Source organism: Octopus sinensis, linkage group LG10, assembly GCF_006345805.1.
Source record: "Octopus sinensis linkage group LG10, ASM634580v1, whole genome shotgun sequence".
NCBI classification, from domain to species: domain Eukaryota; kingdom Metazoa; phylum Mollusca; class Cephalopoda; order Octopoda; family Octopodidae; genus Octopus; species Octopus sinensis.
In genome coordinates this window covers 54,746,902-54,766,179 of record NC_043006.1, presented here as the reverse complement: position 1 = coordinate 54,766,179, position 19,278 = coordinate 54,746,902, and the positions used below count along the sequence as shown (strand labels likewise).

General features: G+C 36.1%; 1 protein-coding gene across 3 annotated transcripts in view; it reads right to left on the bottom strand.

The window, feature by feature from the left end:
- The window catches only part of LOC115216466 (ankyrin repeat domain-containing protein 29-like), a 145,179-nt gene that overhangs the window by 79,233 nt on the left and 46,668 nt on the right, over positions 1-19,278 (bottom strand). Inside the window, exon 1 of one of the 3 annotated variants that reach the window (XM_029785827.2) lies at positions 7,864-8,033. The exons of the other annotated variants lie outside the window; for them this stretch is intronic. Coding sequence (XP_029641687.1) covers positions 7,864-7,878 — 15 coding nt within the window. The 5' untranslated portion in view covers positions 7,879-8,033. Of the gene's footprint in view, positions 1-7,863; positions 8,034-19,278 lie in introns of those variants that run through there. 3 annotated transcript variants of the gene reach the window in all.

The following is a 19,278-nucleotide window of genomic DNA, read 5'->3' as shown; positions in this document are numbered from 1 at the left end:
CTTCAGATTTATTTGCCCTAGTAGGAGGGGTTTTTTTCTACTAATTGCTTAAATATTCTTAGTTGCTCAAAGTTTTTAACTTACTACATTAAATATGTGAAGGCACATGACTGAGTGGTTAGAGCAACAGATTTGCAGTCGGGGGATCACAGGTTCAAATCTCAGACCGGGCGATGTGTGTGTTTATGAGCAAAACACCTAAGCTCCATGCGGTTCCAGCAGAAGGTTATGGCGAACTTCTGCTGACTCTTTCGCCACAACTTTCTCTCACCCTTTCCTCCTGCATCAAGCCTTTAACAACTTTTTAAAGTTCTACTTGGAAAGGTGAAGTTGGAGAGGGAAGTACTCACTCTCTCTCTTCCCCCTCCCCCTCTCTCACAGTGAATTTGCCAAAAGGTGGGTGACTGTAGAATAAATGGTCAGGGTGAACGGACCTACTCTAAGCTTATGCCTGTAGATTGGAGAACAACAGTTGGGTCAGGGCTTGTGCTCTTGGTGGTCAGGGTGATGCTGGATTTGTGAGATTACTTGACTAGTCCCAGTTAGAGGTTCTCGTGTATCAGGAGAACTGCACCATAGATGTATTCACGTATTTTATACACTACATATACTTTTATCCCATATCTCCCTCCTCTCCCCTTTTACCTCTCATCTTTTATGTAAACCCTCACACAAATTATAAACTGTCCTTTTAATGTCTTCCTCATCTTTTGCCCCTGTGACAAATAAAAGAAATCATCACCATCATCATTATCATCATCCCAAGGTTAACTTCACCTTTCAAATTTTGGGAGATTGATACAATAACTACCACACGAACACTGAGATCATCATCATCATCATCATCATCGTTTAGCGTCCGTTAATGTAAATAATTTCCCTTCTCCCTTCAAAGTTACTGGCCTTATCCAAAAATTTGAAACCATTATTATCATTATTAAATTCAACAGACACATCTTATTGATTACCAAAATTTGTTTCACTATTTCATATTGCTCTAACCAATATATTTACAAAGGTTTTATGGCACCATAACCATCCTAACATCCATTATAATTGAGTTATCTGTTCCTATTCAAAAAATGTGAATTTTTCAAATGGGACTACTTCACATACAAGTCTAATAGACATTATTTTTATAAGAATAAACAATAACAAGCAAGGTTTGCAGTTATCAATATGCATAACATTTAGTTATTATTGAGTTCCAAAATCAGTCAATGATTATTTGAAATATATTACAAATCAATAACTATTTACTTCTCTCTCTTTATATTAAAAGTATCTCATTTAGTAATATTCATGGAAAGAAAAAAATTCAAAAATAAAAACATAAAAGAAGAGAAAAAATTCTTAAAGCAGAAGCCTAGATATATCTCAACAGGATGTGTGTGTGTGTATGTGAGTGAGTGTTTGTGTTTGTGTGTGTGTGTGTGTACATGCATGTATGTGCATGCATGCATGTGTGTGTATGTGCATGTGTGTGTGTGTGTGTAAATGACATTATTTTATTTCTTCATGTTAGATGTGTTCCATCAAACACAGCGTCTTGCCACCTGTTGCAGGCCTTTGTCAACTGATACTCACAACCTATATATATATATTTGTTTATATGTGTTAGGTTGCTTTGAGTACTACTGGCGACATGTAATCCAGTGCAATCTGTTACATAATCAGATCATTGGTGAATGAAGTGGTACTCTTATTAGGTTAGCTTGCAGAGGGTTAAGGTAGCTAGAAACCCAGGAAGAATAAAAACAAGACCTGTCTAAAAGACAGATGAATCCAGTATAGGGTCACAGCTATTACACAATAGTGCAGGGAGATAGAAATCTTGAGGATGGCAACTGAGTCCCACTATAGGACAAGTTTAAAAATGAAGAACCCCTAATTATTGAGAGAACATCTTTGTAGGAGAGAACTAGATAGAACTCCTTATCTCATGGTGGGCAAAACCTACCTGTGCTATCCTACAGCATTGTGGATGGGTCTAAGAAGACAAAGGCAGAGGAAGTACAGCAGGACTATGGTAGTCAACTTTAAGTATTTCTGGAAGTTTCTGATAGATTAGAGGAGGTACTGGCTGTCTTGGATCCCCCTTGTCACTGGATCTATCTCCTTCACAATGAAAATAATTGTGCAAAGAAATGAGCACCACAAATGCCACTATAAAATTTCATTATATAGATATTGTTTCTTACCACATGAATCATGGATCTTGGACCATGTTAAAAGTACCAGTGCTGGTGTCATGTAAAAAGCACTGGTGCTGGTGCCACATTAAAAGCACTGGTGATGGTTCCCTATAAAAAGCAACCAGTACAACCTGTAAAGTATCTGGCACTTTAGGAAAGGTATCCAACTGTAGAAGCCAAGTCAAAAATAGACTATGGAATCCGGTGTGGTCCCTGGCCCTGCCAGCTCCTGTTGAGCCATCCAACCCATGCCAACATGGAAAACGGACATTAACTGATGATGATGGTGATGATGATATGATGCATATCTGCAATGACAAAATACAACCATTTGATGCTTTCTTCACCCATTGGAAGCACATGGTAAATGTAGCCTGGGTGATATCAGCAATAATTTTCCAGTCACCCATCCCAAGGAGAGGTGAGCTCTGATGTTTCAGACAAAGATTTTCTTTAAATAACTCATATTTCTTCACTACAGCTCATTTCTCCTCATGATACACAAACACATTTTAAATTATGGAGTTTAACTGTTATTTTTTGTTTGTTTGTTTTTTTGCCATTATTGATTTCTTCAGAAACCAGTCTCTCTCTCTCTCTCTTTCATGTCAGCCACTGAAAAGTGGTTGGTATTAGAAAGGGTTTTTTTTTTCATAACACCAGCAACAGTGAAGCTGCTTTTTCTTTTGCTAACACTCACCTGTTTCCGAGTAAAGTAATATTTCCCCATGACCAGGTATTGTAGTGACACTCATTTACAACTATTATGTAATGTCAGGACAAGGAACAGTAGCACACATATAAACATGCACACTCACACATATATATGTATACATACGCATAGTAAAATCAAATAAACAAACATTAAAAATAACAATAACAAACAACAAGAGGACATGCACATGGAATGTATTAGTTTGACACTCGGTAAGAAGAGAGAATTTTTGATGTTTGGAGCATTGCTCTTCATCAGAAAGGAAAACAGAAAAGTCCAAAAGAGGTAAAAAAAAACAAAACACCAACAGTATGTGTGTAGTAACATTGATGAAGCAACCAGAAATGACACCCAGACTCCTTTTGGACTCAACACAGACGCCCTCCTCTCAGTGACTTTATCCACGTACCCTTTTTTTAAAAAACACATGCACACATCACATGCACTCTTACATGTGCACACACACACATATATACACACACACATATATATATAGTGTATGTGGGAAGGGGTGTTAGAATGGGTGAATAAATAGTGATTGTGGTAGAACAAAGAGCAGAACAAAAGGATGTAAATGACTATTTCAAGTACAAACAAAATATTCTTGACTATTCATGGGTCGATGTGATCATCATTATGTCCATTGGACAGGAAAAATTACATTAAAATGCAATAAGATAAAATTTGTAATCGATAAATTATTGTGTTACTTCTAGCTTATTTTTATTGAATTTTTTTTAAACCTATTTTTGAGAAGAAATAATATTTTCTTTTTTTACATAATTGTTATTGTTGCACAGTTGTTATTAGTGGTCAACCAAATTTGACTTGAACTACAGCCTGTCTATAAAGTAGTACAGTGTGACATAAAGGTCCAGGAAACTCTGGTCTTTAATCAAGTTTATAGCTACATTTTACACTCAGTGATATGCAATGTTTAGTTGTTGGTGTTGTTATTTAACCTCAGATCAGCTGTGACCCAACATTATGCATGGATTAAAGACATTATACCTATAACCATCTTGACTTTCTGTTTCAGATTAAGCATGCTTAAAACTACATGACCAAACGATACCGTTGGATTTCAGAGATGATATATTTAATATGCGCGCGTGTGTGTGTATGTATGTGCATGTGCACATGCATATACACATGCACCAAAATATCATCATCATCATTTTAATCTCATCCACTTTTCCATGCTTGCATGGGTCAGACAGAATTTGTTGAAGCAGATTTTCAACAGCCAGATGCCCTTCCTGTTGCCCACCTGTGCCTATTACCCCTTGGCTGGGCATGTTTTTCACAGAAGATGGAAATGAACAACATCACTTGTATGAGGATGATGCATGTTTACAACCACCACATGATGAAAGGACAATGGTGTACACACACACACACACACACACACACCACACACACACACACACACACACATACATACATACATACATACATACATACATACATACATACATACATACATACATACATACATATACAATGGGCTCCCTTCACTTTTTGTCCATCAAATTCACTCACAAGGCTTGGGTCAGCTCAAGGCAATAGTTGAAGACACTTGCTCAAGGTATTGTACAGTGAAACTGAAACCCAAACCACATGAATGTCATTCATTTCCAATATTCTGCAAAAACATGTTTGGCCATGGGGAAATATTACTTTGCTTGGAAACAGGTAAGGATTGGCAACAGGAAGGGCATCCAGCCACAGAAGATTTGTCTCAATAAGCTCTGTACAACCCATGCATGCATGGGGAAAATGCATATGATGATGATAATGATGAAAGCAAAGAGCTGTCTTTAAAATATGTTACTATGATACCATAATAGTATGCTTCAAATCTTTCATTTACTTGTCAATAATTAAGATATAATGGTAATTTCTGAATCCTATAATTTACTGTAAGCAAACAAATCTATTTGAATTCATTACTCACAAGATGAGAAAAATCAGTCAAGTGTTGTTACCATGCACTGTGACCAATAAAATATTATTATGCACTCTGTGTACTGTACTTTAAAACAGATATAATAATGAAAGCCTAATTTATTGTGATATTCAGATTTTGTCACAGTATGCAGTTACCAGTGGATACTTGCTACTGATGAAGCCCAATGAGGCAGAAATGCACATTTAGCAACGCCACTACCATAGCTGGATGATTTTCACTTGCTACTTTAAATTTCTGTGTTTTTAACATTGTATACCACCAAGAAATATTATCTCAGTAATAATCTGAAGTAAATTAGGCTTTCAATGATGTATCTGCTTTATGTATGATACATAGATTGCTGTTTTAAACTAATCCTGCTTCAGCTATACATAACAAATATTATTATTAGTACACTATATAAGGCAGTGAGCTGGTAGAATCATTACCACATGGGACAAAATGTACAGCAGCATTTCTTCTCAATGTTCTGAGTTCAAATGCCACCAGGGTTGACTATACCTAATAAGATGGCAAGCTGGCAGAATTATCAGCACATCAGGTAAAATTCTTGGTAGTAAAGTCTTTGCCTGAAACTAAAAGAAGCAGCACATACGCTAGGACACAACAACCTCCTAAGCAGACCGAGTGCAGATATAAACAGCATATTGGAACCAGTATTAAGGAAGGATAGAAAAATATTAGATTTATAAGCCCTAAAATTCACTCCATAACTGCCCACGGGCATATGGCGTAGTGGTTAAAAGTGCAGGCTACTAACCCCAAGATTCCGAGTTTGATTCCAAGCAGTGACCTGAACAATAATAATAAAAACAGCGAAAAATACCTTAGGAATGAGAACCCAGGTTCAAAATTTCCCCAAGACACCTGATGAAGGCTGGAGGGTATATCAGCCGAAATGTTGTGTTAACAACAAACAAGATGAGGACAAATATCTGTCGAATGTAAATAATGTAAATAATGTACATAATTCCTCATCTTTTAAACATAGAACTGTATCACCTTGAAGTAATCTGACCCCAGCACTTATTTTTTAAGTCTGGTACTTATTCTGTCATTCATAGGCGCAGGAGTGGCTGTGTGGTAAGTAGCTTGCTAACCAACCACATGGTTCCGGGTTCAGTCCCACTGCGTGGCATCTTGGGCAAGTGTCTTCTGCTATAGCCCCGGGCCGACCAAAGCCTTGTGAGTGGATTTGGTAGACGGAAACTGAAAGAAGCCCGTCATATATATGTATATATATATATGTGTGTGTGTGTTTGTGTGTCTGTGTTGGTTCCCCTAGCATTGCTTGACAACCGATGCTGGTGTGTTTATGTCCCCGTTACTTAGCGGTTCGGCAAAAGAGACCGATAGGATAAGTACTGGGCTTACAAAAAGAATAAGTTCCGGGGTCGAGTTGCTCGATTAAAGGCGGTGCTCCAGCATGGCCGCAGTCAAATGACTGAAACAAGCAAAAGAGTAAAGAGTAAAGAGTCATAAACAAAACAACACCAGTTGTCAAACTGTGGTGAGGACAAACACACACACACACACACATACACACACATACAACAGGCTTCCACACAGTTTCTATCAAATAAGTTCATTCACACAAGACATTGGTTGGCCTGAGGCTATAGTACAAGACACTTGCCCATGGGACTGTGCATTGGGACTGAACATGAAACCAAATATTTGCAAAGCAATCTTCTTAACCACAAAACCAAGTTGGCACTTATATAAATGATTTAATGAAGATGGATCGAGAAGGCCTCAACAAGTGATAATGAGATGTCACTTAGTTTATAATCTGATGAAATGCTGTAAGGATTGAGAGATTAATAGAATGGAGCACAGAAAGGGGAGAAAGACAAGAAGGGAAGGAAATACTGGACAAAAGAAAACCATAAGAAAAGGAAGGACCAAACAAAAGCAGAAAAGATAGGAAGAAGGTGTGGAAGAGAAGTAAGAAAGAAAGAAAATGATAAACCAGAAGACAGAAAAAAAAAAGGAAAAATGAAAATAAGAAAGAAAAGAAGCTGATGCAAGGAGGTGACTCATTAAGCCCAGAGTTTGAAAGTGTGAAAAGATGAAGATGAACAGTTAGGATTTCAAAGAAATATTTGTTGCTGAGAAATTAAAAATATATCGGTTAATTAGAAAATTATACATATCTGTTATACATTCTATCTGATGCATACATGTATGTATATTCAGTTATATTTCAAGATTTCTTGCCAATAGAGAAAGAGCCGGTTTCTAACCTAGATCCAAGGCTCCTTCATTGGAATTTCAACATCAACAACAGGGTATGTATGTATGTGTGTATGTATGTATGTATGTATGTATGTATGTATGTATGTATGTATGTAGTATGTATGTATGTATACGTGCAGACTTGTATGTTTTGTTTTATGTACATATGTATCCATATATACATTTTATTGAAATAATTATATAGATAATAAACACTAATAATACACACACACACACACACACACACATACATACATACATACATACATACATACATACATACATACATACATACATACATACATGTACCTTATATACAGGCATATAAAAAGAATTAGATTAAGGTATTTGAGGCAAGCCCATTAGAAAAACAAAGTATATTATGAGGTGGAGACAATTGTAGCTTGAGGGATGAAGATTTCAGATAAAGGGAGGGAGAGAGAGAGAGATGTTGAAAGTGTCTGAAGCAGGTGAAAGTGAGACAGATATAAGATGAGATACCGAGAGAGAGGGGGAGAGAGGGAGAGAGACAGATGAGATAGAAAGATAGCGAGAGAGAGCGAGAGGACAAATTTAAGAGAAAGAAAGACAGCCGATGGTGAAACAAAAGGAGAGAGAGGTGGGGTAAGGTATTAGCAGAGTCAAAAGATATAGTTTGAATACTGGAAGAGTCTGAAAAACATCTAGGAATCTGTTAAATATTTCAAATAAATAAAAAAAAAAGAGAAAATTGAAAGACTCACCACAACCACTACCATCGTTTGGAGGAATGTTTGTGGGGAGGATGGGTGAGTGTCGGCTGTGTCTGTCTGTCTGTCTGTCTGTTTGTTTTGGTTTTTATGAGGGAGAAGATGTTTGGAATACTGTTGTAGTCACTGTCACCAGACTACTATAGCACTGGCAACACAAGGATTTGTGACTGTACTGAGTATTTGAAGTGTTCAGAGAGGGTGATAAAAATAGCAGCTTCACCTGCTGAAAGAAGAACAGAAGGAAAGAAGAAAGGAAGGAAGGAAAGAAGGAAGGAAGGAAGGAAGGAAGGAAGGAAGGAAGGAAGGAGGGTTGGATGGACAAATGAAAGAGTAGAGAGAGAACAGAGTATTTATGGATCAGCAAAGAGTTTCCAGGAGAGAGAGAGAGAGAAGGAGGACAGAGGAGAGAGAGAAGGGAGAGAGAGGAGAGAGGGGGAGAGAGAAAGAAGAAAATGGAAACTACTTAAAGAAGCCAGCAACTGAAGAACAAAGATAAACTAGTAATCTTTGTTGGTCAGGAGGGACTGTAGAGATAAGAGGCAAGCAGGTAGGTGGCTGAACATCAAAGGACAAACAAAAGAAGACTGTGTAAGACTAACAACCAATATCTAAGACTAATGACCAGAAAGCGAGGAGGAGAAGGTTGAGGAAGAAGCCAAGAAGAGGGCAGGAATTGGCACAGAAGCAATGAACAAAGGAGAGAAAGAGAGAGAGAGAGAGCACAGGTAGTGTTGCACTTATCTGTACTTCCATGGTCAATGTTTTAATGATAAGCCACTATTTATAAAATATACATATATATAAAAAAGGACACTTAATACCTGTGATCTTACAGCTGAGTGGAATTTAGCTACTTTACACCCTTGTCACACATTCACACTAGAAGTGTAGGGTAGGGGGTAACGGTTTACAGCTGTGTAAACACATAGTCATCCACCCATCCACCCATGCACACTTATAGCACAATGCAACTGTAGTGGATTGGAGCAACAGAGCCAGCAATCATATGACATGAAATTCCATATGATGATAAGACCTACTGCCACTTCCACCAAAACTCACTCAATACAAGTGTCTTTCCTCTTCTCAACCCCCTTCTACTGTCAATCAATCCCTCGCCAAATTTTATATGAAAAACTGTTTCTGAATCCTTTCTCCTCACAAATGCAATCCCCTGAAAATCCTGCTATGCTTGTAAAAAGACCACCCCCTACTACCACAACTTTGGTCATGAATGACCATGGGATTGCACCTAGAAAGTTACCTCCAAGGTACATGCCTGGGCAAAGTTGTTTGTGGAAGACCAGCAATCGTCCATGAATACCAGCCTCCTCTCTCCACACCACCAATCTTATCCAAGGGAAAGGCAAAGGCGGATAGAGCTTGGCACCAGTGATGTCACAACTTATTTCTACAGCTGAGTGAACTAAAGCAATGTGAAATAAAATGTTTTGCTCAAAAACACAACACACAGTTTGGTCCGGGAATCGAACTCACTACTTCATGACTGTGAGCCCGGTACCCTAACCTATACTTGTATTATCACTGTATCATTGTATTGACCAGACTATCAGATGTGTTATACACTGCTGCTCTCAATGCACTTCATTGCATTGTTGTAGCTTTTGAATCTTGCAACCCCACTAGCTTGGCAAGCAGGACAACATTCACCCTGTATGCAACACTAGTCTGTTGCAGAGTTACCCATTTACAGCTGAGTGGACTGGAGCAATATGAAATGAAGTGTTTTGCTCAAGAACACAAAGCGCTGCCTGTCAGGGAATTGAAACCATGATCTAGCAATTATGAGTGGAAAACCCTAACCACTGGACCATGCATCTTCACATATTTGTATTATACCTGACGATATTACAGAGGTTCAAGCTGAACCTCACCCATAATGATCTCACCAGTCTAGCAAGGTTTGTAAGGTCTATGGAATATACATTGCTTCTTCTTTTTTGGATTAAATAAGTTTCAACCTTCAGTACAAAACCACAAATTTTTTAGGGGAAGTATTTGACTGTATATAAGGCATCTGTCAGTCAAGGTCACCTATGTGTCTGCATATGTATGCATAAGCCTGGACAAAATTTTTCTTTTGAGGAACACAGGCAGTTATCCATGTATGAAAGTCTCCTTTTTCCATACAATTGAAGTTATCCACAGGGAAGATTACCAATTTGGACCAATACAGCTCAGCACATGTGTCATCACAGCAAGAGATATTGCAAGGCATCATGTCCAATCTTCTTACAGTTCTGCCAATCCAGTGTCCCAAACTGGTACTTTTTTTTTAACAAGCAAAGTATGAAAGGTGAAGATGACCTCATCAGGATTTGCACTCAGAGAGCATAGAATCAGAACAATTACCCTCCCTACCCCTAACCAATGCTCTAACAACTCTGCCAATTCACCATCTTAAGTAGATAACTACTTAAGGTAGTCAGTTATTTAATCAACCCCAGAAGGATGAAAAAATTTACATTGATGACACAAGATTTGAACTCAGAATTAAGTGAGGAATGAAAGGAGGTATGATTTGAATAAGAGTTATGCGTCATGAAGAAGACCATTATTGTACAAAAGGAACATGGTGGTTAACAGGATGAAAATTTGAGGTATGCCAATGATGAAGACACATGAATTAGCCCATCAGTGGAGGTTGCAATGAAATGGTTTGACAAAAACTTCTTAACCAAATTCAGCTAGAAGTTTGTCAATTCAGCTAGAAGTTTTCTAAGTTTCCTCATGCATATGTGCATAAATGCATATTTATCCATGGGTGAAATTGTATACATGTACAATTATATGCTAACATGGGATAAGAGTGTTCTAAAGATAGACCTTAGCATCTAAAAAAATATAAAGGCTTTCTCAAACTTTATGCATTGTTAGAGCTTTTTCTCATTTCTCATTTCATTCATTTTTCTGTTATGTTATATGTTAGTGCATGTAAATATGTTTGTGAATTTACCTATCTCAATTTAAACATTTTGTTGTATCTGGGGAGAGTCATTCTCTTTTAGTGCCTTATTGTTTAACACACTCACCGGTAAAGTTTCCACTCATAAGGCACTAAAAGAGAATAACTCTCCCCAGGCACATCAAAATATGCTTCAACACATGAATACACATAAAGAATCTTGCAAACCAAATCCAAAACGAAATTTAAATGTTCATTTGTTAAAATCAAAATCTTTTCAAACAAATTTTTAACATTAATGAAGATTTTATTTTAGAATTCTCAAAAAGCATCTTGTTCCAAGATGCACACACACACACCTACACACCCACACACAGTGTTTACCATAAAAAGGGTGGGAAACCAAAGCTAAGTATTCAGAAATATTTCAAATTGCTTTGAGAGATCTAAAAAGTTAATTCAAGAGTTGGAAATTACTCAATACTTAATGCTTTGTCTGAAATAAACATAGTATATTTTTTTTATCTTTTACTTGTTTCAGTCATTAGACTGCGACCAAGCTGGGGCACTGCCTTGGAGAATATTTAGTCAAACAAATCAACCCTTGTATTTTTTCTTTTTTTTAAAGCCTGGTACTCATTCTATTGTCCCCTTTTTCTGAACTGCTAAGTTACAGGGATGTAAACACACCAACACCAGTTGTCAAGCAGTGATGGGGACAAATACAGACACACACACACATATACAACAGGCTTCTTTCAGTTTCCATCTACCAAATTCACTTACTTGGCCCAAGGCTATAGTAGAAAACACTTGCTCAAGGTGCTACACAGTGGGACTGAACCCAGGACTGTGTAGTTGGGAAGCGAACTTCTTACCACACAGCCATGCCTGCGTATGTATAATTTGTTTTTCCTTAAACAAATATGTTAACTGGAAAAAGTGCATCAATTGGAGTTGAAGTAGAGCAAAAAATATTTGTTTAAAAGCAGAAATATTTAGACATGGCCAAAACAAAAAAAATGAAGACATGTGGTTGATGATAATCAGTGACCAAACAGCAAACTAGGATAGTTAGTTGATGACAGCAGCTCAGAGACTGGACAACAAAGAGAATGGAATAATCATGTACCAATTGAAAGAACTAGAACAATGAATGGGCATCTACATAGTCACTGGACCTTTTAGGAATAGCAGCCAAATTTCCATCAAATCACACTCTACCATCTCAAATACTTATTAACATTAGTTAATAAGTATGCTTTTGATCATGGTCAACTTAATCAGGATCAGACACATCTGAGAAGTACATGTAAGCTTGTGTTATCATGATATATAAGCATTACATAAGTGGCTTTTGTAAATGGAGAAAAATTTACAAAGGAAAGATGAAAGAAGCTAAATGGCATGAAGTAACCTCTACATGATCACTCAACTGATTAGAAGTTGAAAGTGGGGGGAGCAGCTAAGTCACTCCCAAATCACAATTAAATATTTAATTTAGAAAAGGGAAATAAAATGGCCTTGGATAGAATAACCTTGATTCTAAGTCCATTAAAATAGGGTTGACTTGGAGTTAAATAATTTGGACTGATTGTTGATGGTAACCAAGGGAAAAGTTGATCGAGAAATGGTTGTATGAGATAGTCAACCAAAAACCTAGAAGCAAATCAAGAGGGATCTATCATTGCTGTTTAATAAGGAAATTATTCAAACGTCATCTGTAGCACAGAAACTTAACTTAGAAATTGGTTTCAAATTTTGGCTTAAGTCCAGCAATTTTGGAGAAGAGGCTAAGTTGATTACATCAACCCCAGTGTTCAGCTGGTACTTATTTTATCTACTCTGCAAGGATGAAAGGTAAAGTTAAATCCTGGCAGAATTCAAACTCAGAATGTAAAGATGGATGATATGCCACTAAGTATTTTTCCCAGTATGCGAGTGATTCTGCCACCTTATGTTGATTTCAAATTTTGGCACAAAGCCAGCACTTTTGAGAAAGTGGGTAAGTTGATTACATCAACCCCAGTGATTAGCTGATACTTATTTTATCAACCCCTTAAAGATGAAACGTAAAGTCAACCCCAGCAGAATCTGAACTCAGAATGTAAAGACAAACAAAATGTTGCTAAGCATTTTCTCCCAACATGCTAATGATTCTACCAGCTCACCACCTTACTGAGTTTAAATATTAACAGTTCCCGAATAGATGAGACATTTATCATTCCCCTGTAGTACAGGAACTAAATCTAGATAATGACACCCCAATAGATAAAAAAACTCAACATTCGCTGAAACAGAGCCAAAATATTCACAACAATTAGTTAATGTAGATGTCATTTTCCCTGTTAACAAAATTGTCTGCTGGTTTTCCTTCAGTAAGAGTCAAGATATGTTACATAAGGCAGTTCTACATACTTTGAACTTATGTAAAAGAAGAGATGCCTTGAAAAGTAGGTATGGGTTAGCAACAGGAAGGGCATCTAGCTGTAAAACCATACCTTAATAATACATTTATCTAATCCATGGAAAAATGATTGTAAAACAAAGTTATGAATTAGTTTACCTAGACATTAAGAAAAAAAAAGATGCAGGAATATTGTATTTTGTATAAAAAAAAAGATACAAGAATATGAAACACTTTGGGTGTGTTTGTTTTTTACACTGCTTTCTTTGACTTTATCTTAGTTTTTTTTTTATTTGGCACAAAAGATGTAAGTTAACAAGCTTTTGATTGCAATACATTCCATGACTTTTAAGTAAATACAAACTGGAAAGATAAATCAATTATATTTGTTCTCACAGGATTAATTTGTTTAATGAATCACCAAATCAATTAAATCAACCAATATTCATTTGACTTATGCAAGTAAGATGAACTGAGTAATTACTTAGCCTTTGGCAATCAGAAGTATCCATCAATGAACAGATAGTCCTACTTCAAGAGAAGCAAAACTGTGTACCTTGTGGTTTTTCCAAGAACATCAGACACAAAGCAAAGTAGTTATAACTAGGAAGCACAACCAGGTCTGCAAACTTAACACACCAGATACTGATATTCTATTCTAAATTACTCACAAATTGATTTAATTAGCTAATTAAAATTTCCCAAATAGAAAGCCACATTTTATATAAACTAGATAAAATGTTAGCCTCTTATTCAAATTCAATTCATAAGAGAAGTATTTCATATCAATGACTTAAATGATGTGACTAAAATTTTCAAGTTACCATTTTTCATTCTCTTTAAACATATTTTCAAAAGTACTGTTCTAACTCAATTCTTCCATACCTTATTGTTGCTGTAAATTTTGAGAAATTCTGTATGGGCAAAAATCTATCCCCTCTTTAACCATCATCATCATCATCAATTTTTTAATACCCACTTTTCTATGCTTTCATGGGCCAGGCATAATTTCTACAGCTGGATGATCTTCTTGTTGCCAATCCTCCCTTATTTCCAAGCAAGGTACATATTTCCATACGACCTGACATGTTTCATGGAAGACTGGATATAAACAACACTGCTATCATGCAATATCATAATAAGGAGGTGCGCACACACACACACACACACACATACACACACACATACACAGAGGATTCTTTCAGTTTCTAACAAATCCACTCACAAGGCTTTTATCAGCCTGATAATATAGCTATTTTAGTAGACAGTGTTGTTTACTGCCCTACTTAACAATAATTTCCTAAACTAGGAAGGAAAAGTTTGCTAGAATTTCTTTTTATGAAACTCCTTAGCATGGGGGCTCTTCACATAGAGTGTATAACTTTTGAGTACTTTAAATTGGCTGGTTATAGGTAGAAGATATTAACATAACAGAGAAAACAATAGTCATGTTGTGAAAATAGTCGACAGTGTAAACAATAGTCCATGTAGTATCTTATGAGAGTTGGTCATTGAAAGTCTGTGAGAAAATTATCAAAAATCAGGACTCTATTTGTAGATGTCAAGTATCATCATTAAAATGTCATGATTAATATTCATGCACTTATACTACTAAAGAGCAATATATCAATAAAACTTATCTAAATGTTCCCAGCACAGTAAAAGCCCTTTATGGTTGTGTTCTTAAATAATAATATTAATCAGTGAAGCTAAACAGAGGATACTTTCCTGTTTAATGCCACTTACTATTTTATTGATTTACTTATATGACCGTGTATTTTAGATATACGTGGTCTGATCAATAAGTATCCGGACTGTTGCTATAGTAACGAAGCTAAAGCACACTGAGTAAAGCCACTTGGCACAGGTTAACCTTGAACTCTGCTGTGCATGTGCACTAAGTTTTAATGTTCTAGCTCACTTCTGCTGTTTACAGCAGTGCTTCGAAGGAAGGTGTGTAGTGCGTGGTCGTCGCATTGACCATGACAGAGAAAGTTGTCATAGTGATACCTGCTCAGAGGCCTATGCAAAGTTGCAGAAATTGTATGGAGAGGAGTGTATGAGCTGCACACAAGTGTACAAGTGGTTCAGACATTTCCAAGATGGCTGAAAAAATGTCGATATTAACAAATGTTCTGGGTGACCCGCAACCAGCAAAACTGAGGAAAATATCGCAGATATGCATGCAACTGTGAGGAGAAATCATTAAATCACCATCCGTGAGTTATCTGAGGATGTGCAGATTAGTTGCAGTTCAGTTCAGTCCACTATCACTGAAGATTTGGATACAAACTGCTTTCAGCTCACCAAAAAGATACTCAGGTTTCCGTTGCACAAGATCTCTTTGATTGTGTCTAGAACAATGAAAACTTTTTGAAAACTTTGTGTAGGCCTTTGAGCAGGTATCGCCAAGCTTTTGGCAAAATTTGATGCAGATTTTCTGCTCAACTTTGTCTGTCATAGTCAATGTGACAATCACACACTACACACCTTCCTTCCAAGCACTGCTGTAAACAGCAGAAGTGAGCTAGTACATTAAAACTAAGAGCACATGCACAGCAGAGTTCAAGGTCAATCTGTACCAAGCAGCTTCACTCTCTGTACTTTAGCTTCGTTACTATAGCAACAGTCTGGATACTTGCTGATCTGACCACATATTTCATAGACAAGAGCCATCTCAGCTCTGTATTTATCACATTCAGAAATTGAAGATTTTATCCACAAAGTCATGTCAACACACTCAATGTTTATATATTTATCACAGAGTGCATTTGACAGCTTAATCTTTTGTTCTGTTCCAGCACCACAGAAGAAATTTTAATATTTATTTCATTTATTAACTCTTTACCGCTCCAAAGCATTTTCATAAGTTTGTCATAAATGTCCATGTGTGTTCTCAGACTCTTAGTTAGCCATTGTTTCCTACATTGTGAGTAATATAAAATTTTGCCTTGATAAGTCCTAGTTACTCTTATGATTGAAACAAATTGAATTTGTGCTCATATATACGATGCACAAACATCAAGGTAATACGTTTGGTGTATCATATGATATACACAGAGCAGGTAAAAGGTTAAGGTACAAAATACTCCCTCAATAAACAGTATAGTGAGGACCTTGATAATATACCAATGATAACATTGTAGTGGGGACGTCAACAATACTGTCAATATACAAGGGGGAGCTGCAAAGATCCTGGCTTTAAGGGTATCGCGAAAGGCCAGGTTGGAGGCCCAACCTTCCAAGTTCTTTTACAGGGCTTAGAAAAACTGAAGGACTGTTGCAATAAGTGTGTGAATCTGATAGGGGAATGGGTTGAGTAAAATCATTATTAACTGATCCTCCTGTATTTTCTTTTACCCAAAGCCAGAAACTTTTCTACACCCTCTCATACATTATAATAGAGACACCAACAACACTGTCATAATGCATTATTGTGGGAACATAAACAATACCATCAGTTACTACAAAGACCTGAGTTTCTTTAACAGCTATTTTTGGAAAATTGTTCTCTCATTAGAACAGGTTCTATGAATATCTTGAAATTTGAAGGAAATTAACGCCCAATCTGTTCTTCTAATATAATAGTTTCAAATCTGATGATAATAAAAAAAAGAATTTAAAAAAACTTTATTTATCGATATCTGCTACTATAAGGCCTATATGAGAAAGAAAAGTTAGAGAGAAGTCCATTAACTAAATTCAAATCACTATAACTAAATAACACTTTTTGAACAACCATTTTACTGATTTTGCCTTTTTTGTTTATTCATTTTTTTTATTTTACATCTTTTAGTCACTAATGAAGACAGTGCCCATGACCCTTTAAATAACCTTTGAGAGGTTGAAGGAAGGAAGAAGATACCCTCAAACTGAAGACCAGGCCTGAATACTTACATCTCTAGAGTGAACTTTTGTCAAAGGCATTCCCAATGCAGAGAGAGGAATTAAACTAGATGACAGATTAAATTTACTATACAAGTAGGCCATGGTAGAATTTGAACTCAGAACACAAACAACCAGAGCAAATACTGCAAGGCACTTGGCCTACTGTTCTTACAGTTCTGGTAATCCACTACCTTTCAGTTGGTACTTTTTTACTGACTTTAAAAGGATGAAAGATAAAGTCGACCTTGACCGTGCTTGAATTCCTGAGTTCAAAGTGTTAGAACAAATACCACAAGACATTGCATCTAATGCTCATTAGAGCATCTGATGCTCATTAGAGCATCAGATACAGTCAATTTCCTCACTATAATTACATTGCAGAGCATTTTTGACTCTCTATACTTAAACTGGATATAATAAATTTGCTTGTTTGTTTGTTTTTTCTTTGTTGTTTATTTGGTGGGTGGGGTTCTATTTATGGCTATTTTAATTATTTTCTTAATAAAGATAGTACTTACAATAAAAACGTTGAAGTTTACAATGTTTAATATCATGTCACACATGAATCTGAATTCATAACCAAAAGTTATTTCTTTTTATAAGAATTATATGAACAATAATGGTAGTAATATTCTTTTTATATCCTTTTTTATGGACAACTATACAGGAAATTCCCACAACAGAGCTTGTATTCCTGTTCCCTTGATATTCGACTTGAATGGAATCTATTCTCTTTGGTAAAACAGCATCGGCTCACTGAAGTATAACTGTTGTGGTAAGATAAATCAATATCTGTCTACAGGCTGTTTTTTTTTTCTCTTTTAAGCCATTCCACTATAGACTTCAAACAAAAATACAAGTAACAGCTCTTCCTTTTTTAAGAGCAACAGTGAGTCTTCACAAATGAAGCTACTTAAAATGTGCTAATACCCCATTGAAAGGCATGACTATCACACAATTTCAATTCACTTTTATAAATCTGAGATTTTGTCTGCGTAAGAATTTAATATTTCATTGAAATGGTACATGGTCAAGGCAGCAGAATGCCAAGTTCAACAACCTGACTTCAGATACTTATTGGCTCAGTAAAAGAATTGCCAATAATGTACTGGGGTTGATTAATTATATGCTTTTCTACACAAGTTGGCCTTGAAATAAAAAATAAAACCAAAGAGAACTGCTAGCGCTGGACTAACCTGAGGCTAAACAACAGATGTAATGTCAAGAATCAAAAATTTCCCTGATATGCCACTAATGATCAAAAACCATAAAATTAAACAATTTTTGTCTTTTACTAGAATGCTGCTCAGATGAAGAGGGTAGCATTTTTACAAATTGCTAGTCTGAATCAAAAAGATGGTAGGAATCATTCTATTAGGATTTCTTCAATATTTTGAGAATGTAATTAGTTAATTGCTTAGCTGTATTGGCAAAATGTCATTCTTTCTAATTAATCATTTAAAAACAACTGCCTTATTTTTTCTTGTATATTTGTCAGTGTTTTATCATTGCTTCCTATGAGAGTAAATTAATATTTTTTTCTTCAATTTTATACCCACAATGGAAGGATCTGAAAGTAGAACCATGTAGAATGTGTTTTAGAAACACATTTCTGTTCTATGAATAGTTTTTCTTTTTGATGCCCTTCTTTTCAATACTTGATCTACAATGATTTAGAAATGATCCATAATTTTTTAACTAGATAGCCCAATATAAAGAGAATGGCATATTCTATCCAAAGATACAAAATACCCATGACCAGGTATTATAACACAGTAATATTCCACTTTTGGATTCCTGCATGCCCAAAAGTAAATTTCTCAAAGAATTCAATTTTGATGGGCACTAGAATAGTATGATTGTTGAAGTATCTTTCATCTGTTTTCTTTGTGTTTTTTCTACCTTTTACTTTTTACTGTTTCAGTCTTTAGATTGCAACCATGCCGGGCCGCCACACTGAAGGATTTTAATTAAACTGCACACACGCACACACATTTAAATGACAGGATTCCACGCAGTTTCTGTCTACTAAATTCACTCATAAGCTATTTGTCAGTCAGAGGTTATAGCAGAAAACATTTGCCCAAGGTGCTGTACAGTGGGACTGAACCTGAAAACATGTTGGAAAATTACATAAAACTGACTTATACTGAAGATATTCCCAACTAATTCAGAGAGATTCTAA